The sequence below is a fragment of the Branchiostoma belcheri genome, unplaced genomic scaffold (genome assembly GCF_001625305.1).
Source record: "Branchiostoma belcheri isolate BF01 breed outbred unplaced genomic scaffold, Haploidv18h27 scaffold580, whole genome shotgun sequence".
NCBI classification, from domain to species: Eukaryota; Metazoa; Chordata; class Leptocardii; order Amphioxiformes; family Branchiostomatidae; genus Branchiostoma; species Branchiostoma belcheri.
The window spans coordinates 1-4,638 of NW_017804221.1; the positions used below are offsets into that span (position 1 = coordinate 1).

At 39.0% G+C, this 4,638-nt stretch overlaps 2 protein-coding genes across 2 annotated transcripts in view; both read right to left on the bottom strand.

Annotated features, from left to right (window-relative positions):
• Positions 1-13: 13 nt before the first annotated feature.
• Positions 14-1,911, bottom strand: LOC109481918 (fucolectin-like; the record flags this gene model as incomplete). The annotated part of the gene is made up of 3 exons (XM_019784536.1): positions 1,695-1,911; positions 715-927; positions 14-236 (listed from the first exon to the last, which is right to left on the bottom strand). Coding segments are annotated over exons 1-3 (653 nt in total), but the record flags the coding sequence as incomplete, so codon positions are not given.
• Positions 1,912-2,400: 489 nt separating this feature from the next.
• LOC109481919 (fibropellin-1-like) overlaps positions 2,401-4,638 on the bottom strand; it is an 18,193-nt gene continuing 15,955 nt past the window's right edge. The window contains exons 6-14 of the mRNA XM_019784537.1: positions 4,529-4,638; positions 4,265-4,375; positions 4,000-4,110; positions 3,736-3,846; positions 3,472-3,582; positions 3,207-3,317; positions 2,941-3,051; positions 2,677-2,787; positions 2,401-2,525 (exon numbers count right to left, since the gene is read on the bottom strand). The exon at positions 4,529-4,638 is cut by the window's right edge and continues 40 nt beyond it. Of these exons, the coding sequence (XP_019640096.1) occupies positions 2,401-2,525; positions 2,677-2,787; positions 2,941-3,051; positions 3,207-3,317; positions 3,472-3,582; positions 3,736-3,846; positions 4,000-4,110; positions 4,265-4,375; positions 4,529-4,638 (1,012 nt within the window). The remainder of the gene's footprint in view (positions 2,526-2,676; positions 2,788-2,940; positions 3,052-3,206; positions 3,318-3,471; positions 3,583-3,735; positions 3,847-3,999; positions 4,111-4,264; positions 4,376-4,528) is intronic.

Sequence of the window (4,638 nt, forward strand, 5' to 3'; positions counted from 1 at the left end):
TTAAAATTTAAACCTCTTACCTGTTTCTGCGAAGACATCCACCTCGCAGAGTTGCAGGTTGCCCGACCGTCCGATCAGCTGAATGGAGACGTACCGGCCGGCCATCGGCTTGTCGCAGTACACCACGACTGTCGCTCCATTGGACGGTTTTGCCGTGTAAGTCTCTCCACACTGGTCATTCCGGGTGAAGTCTTTGTTAAGGCCAATCCGCACCATAAAGCCTTTCAGTCGCCCTCCTATACAATTAACCAATGCCTAGCTTTGAAAGATATCTTTAACTATAGTGGCCTACTTTTGCAAATACGTTGTTTGTCCAAACTATTTTGGCCTTGGGTTGTGTAGATGATACGGAAATGAACCACTGTACGTAAGAAAGCAACTAGCGCCAGAGACAATCATCTCAGTTATTGTAGTCGATACCATTAATAAGAAAGTCATAGCTACTAACTTCAACTACTTATAACCATTTGAAGGAAACTATTTAAAACTACTTTTTAACAGACTAATAGTAATTATTCTGCGTGTGTGGAAATTAAACACAGTTTCATACGTTTCGACTGCTTTCCAATGATCTCCATCAATTAAAAAAACACAAATGCTTTATTTTACTCTGTATTGTTTTCAGTTGTGTTGAACAAAGTTTTATACTTATCGTATTCCTTGATGAGTAAGTTTCATAAATGTAGGGCTTAGTGGTTGGTTAGCTAAACTTACCGCAGCAGTCTCCCCTGTTCAGGACACTGACCCGGTTGACAGTGTAGGTATCTGCCAGGTCCACCTTCCACCACGGTTGGTACTTGTTATTGGTGTGAGTGCACTGGTCCCGGATTACCGACGTGCCACGCAAACCGTCTACAGCCTTCTCGGGTCCCCACCGTGCTCCGGTAGAACTAGAGCTTGCTGTCTTGAAAAGGGCAACGTTTGTTTCTGCAGGGAAATACGAGTGGAAAATGACATCAGGTTTTTGCCTTCGTCAGAAGGGTATGTTTTTATTTGGGGCCTGGTGGAGCAGCTGTGGTATGTAATTCAGCGTCATAATTCGATTATTTGTGGATGGATTTCTACCCCCGCCAGAAGGTTATATTTTCCGTTTGGTTATGATGGAATGGCTATGATGGAATGGATGTATGCGGCATAACACTTGAAGTCACCTTTTACTCAAGCAACTGGAAATGATTTTGGAAACGGTCAGACGTTTCAGCTAGTATCCACTAGCTTTCGTCAGTCACTGAGAGACCAGAGGAGGAATGCAGGTTTATAAGCACAAACTATTGATTGATATGTAAATAAAGTGAAGACAATTTTTGGAAGTCAAAAAGGGAATACCTGGATGCAGAACAGGAGCTTAAGTGCTGCCTGTCCTCGAGGCTGAGAGCTGTGCTGGAGAGATCTACCCGAAACCCCCCTTCTCTGTTGAGGGTAGGGTTGTACATCGTTTCATATATTGCCATCCTGAACTTTGTTCCCTTTTCGACTTCCAAAAATTGTCTTCACTTCATTACATATCAATCAATAGTTTGTGCTTATAAACCTGCATTTCTCCTCTGGTCTCTCAGTCACTGACGAAAGCTAGTGGATACTAGCTCAAACGTCTGACCGTTTCCAAAAGCATGTCCAATTGCTTGAGTAACTGCTTTTTGGCGTATCGTACTACCTGGATGTCTAACCTTCATCGACGGATATCGTGTGCTTACCTGTGATGCAGCGATATGACACCTCCAAGTACTTCTGTAACCCGGGACAGGGGTCACCGAAAACGTCATTCTTTGCTAACACTGTGCACTGCTCATTGCCCTGACAGGTGGCCCTCACGACAGCCAGGCTGTTGACTGAGCGGCAGTCGGTGCGGCAGGTGATCCAACAACCACAGCCGGAATAGAGTGTAGACGTCCTGCCGTAGTTTGCGGCCATGATCAGAAGCGTCTCCCCATCTACGCAAGACAGCTGTACGGTGCCGTACTTACAGGCGTAGACAGTTCTTGTGTCAACATCTGTGTATCAAATGTTGGCGGTTCAAATAAAAACGTCGAACATGTGTTTGTCAGGGTAGGGACTGGGTTGCCTGGCAGAAATTGACTATTTTCAAGAAATCAATTTAAAACAAATAATAGACTGCTATGATCTTCAAGACATCGTCGCTGACCAAAATGGAAGCTTAAATGACATTTCGTTCATTTTTTCGATCAGTTGCTGTCCATGCAATTGCAATTTCCGTTAGATATCTATCTAATATAATTTAATTCTCTTTACACTCATCGACGTCTGTTTTGTTAAGATAACAATAAAACATCTTCTTTAAAGACCGAAGAAATATTGCACAATATATTAATACACCAGTATAGATTAAGCTCATTATATGCTGATTAAAAAGAAATATTACATTTAATAGCTAACCGCTAATCAAATGGACTTACCATTTTCACAGTCATGTCCAGTCCATCCAGGTAAGCAAGTACACTTATATCCGCCATCTTTGTTCACACAGCCGCCATGTTTACATGGATTCTCTTTACACTCATTAACGTCTGTTTGCAAAGATAACAAAAAAACATCTTGTTAAAAAACCGAAGAAATATTGCACAATATATTCAATACACCAGTCTATATTAAGCTCATTATATGGTGATTAAAAAGAAATATTACATTTAATAGCTAACTGCTTACAAATGGACCTACCATTTTCACAGTCATGTCCAGTCCATCCAGGTAAGCAGGTACACTTATATCCGCCATCTTTGTTCACACAGCGTCCATGTTTACATGGATTCTCTTTACACTCATCGACGTCTGTTTTGTGAAGATAACAATAAATCATCATGTTTAAAAACCGAAAAAATATTGCACAATATATTCAATACACCAGTCTAGCTTAAGCTCAATATATGCTGATTAAAAAGAAATATTACATCTAATAGCTAGCCGCTAATCAAATGGACTTACCATTTTCACAGTCATGCTCAGTCCATCCAGGTGAGCAGATACACTTGTATCCGCCATCTTTGTTCACACAGCGTCCATGTTTACATGGATTCTCTTTACACTCATCGACGTCTTTTTTGTAAAGATAACAACAAAACATTTTGTTTAAAAAAAACGAAGAAATATTGCACAATATATTCAATACACCAGTCTAGCTTAAGCTCATTATATGCTGATTGAAAAGAAATATTACATTTAATAGCTAGCCGCTAATCAAATGGACTTACCATTTTCACAGTCATGTCCAGTCCATCCAGGTGAGCAGGTACAATTGTATCCGCCATCTTTGTTCACACAGAGGCCATGTTTACATGGATTCTCTTTACACTCATTGACGTCTGTTTTGTAAAGATAACAATAAAACATCATGTTTAAAAAAAACGAAGAAATATTGCACAATATATTCAATACACCAGTCTAGCTTAAGCTCATTATATGCTGATTGAAAAGAAATATTACATTTAATAGCTAACTGCTTATAAATGGACTTACCATTTTCACAGTCATGTCCAGTCCATCCAGGTGAGCAGGTACAATTGTATCCGCCATCTTTGTTCACACAGAGGCCATGTTTACATGGATTCTCTTTACACTCATCGACGTCTGTTTTGTGAAGATAACAATAAATCATCATGTTTAAAAACCGAAAAAATATTGCACAATATATTCAATACACCAGTCTAGCTTAAGCTCAATATATGCTGATTAAAAAGAAATATTACATTTAATAGCTAACCGCTAATCAAATGGACTTACCATTTTCACAGTCATGTCCAGTCCATCCAGGTGAGCAGGTACAATTGTATCCGCCATCTTTGTTCACACAGCGTCCATGTTTACATGGATTCTCTTTACACTCATCGACGTCTGTTTTGTGAAGATAACAATAAATCATCATGTTTAAAAACCGAAAAAATATTACACAATATATTCAATACACCATTCTAGCTTAAGCTCAATATATGGTGATTAAAAAGAAATATTACATTTAATAGCTAGCCGCTAATCAAATGGACTTACCATTTTCACAGTCATGTCCAGTCCATCCAGGTGAGCAGGTACAATTGTATCCGCCATCTTTGTTCACACAGAGGCCATGTTTACATGGATTCTCTTTACACTCATTGACGTCTGTTTTGTAAAGATAACAATAAAACATCATGTTTAAAAAAAACGAAGAAATATTGCACAATATATTCAATACACCAGTCTAGCTTAAGCTCATTATATGCTGATTGAAAAGAAATATTACATTTAATAGCTAACTGCTTATAAATGGACTTACCATTTTCACAGTCATGTCCAGTCCATCCAGGTGAGCAGGTACAATTGTATCCGCCATCTTTGTTCTCACAGAGGCCATGTTTACATGGATTCTCTTTACACTCATCGACGTCTGTTTTGTGAAGATAACAATAAATCATCATGTTTAAAAACCGAAAAAATATTACACAATATATTCAATACACCATTCTAGCTTAAGCTCAATATATGGTGATTAAAAAGAAATATTACATTTAATAGCTAGCCGCTAATCAAATGGACTTACCATTTTCACAGTCATGTCCAGTCCATCCAGGTGAGCAGGTACACTTATATCCGCCATCTGTGTTCACACAGCGTCCATGTTTACATGGATTCTCTTTACACTCATTGGAC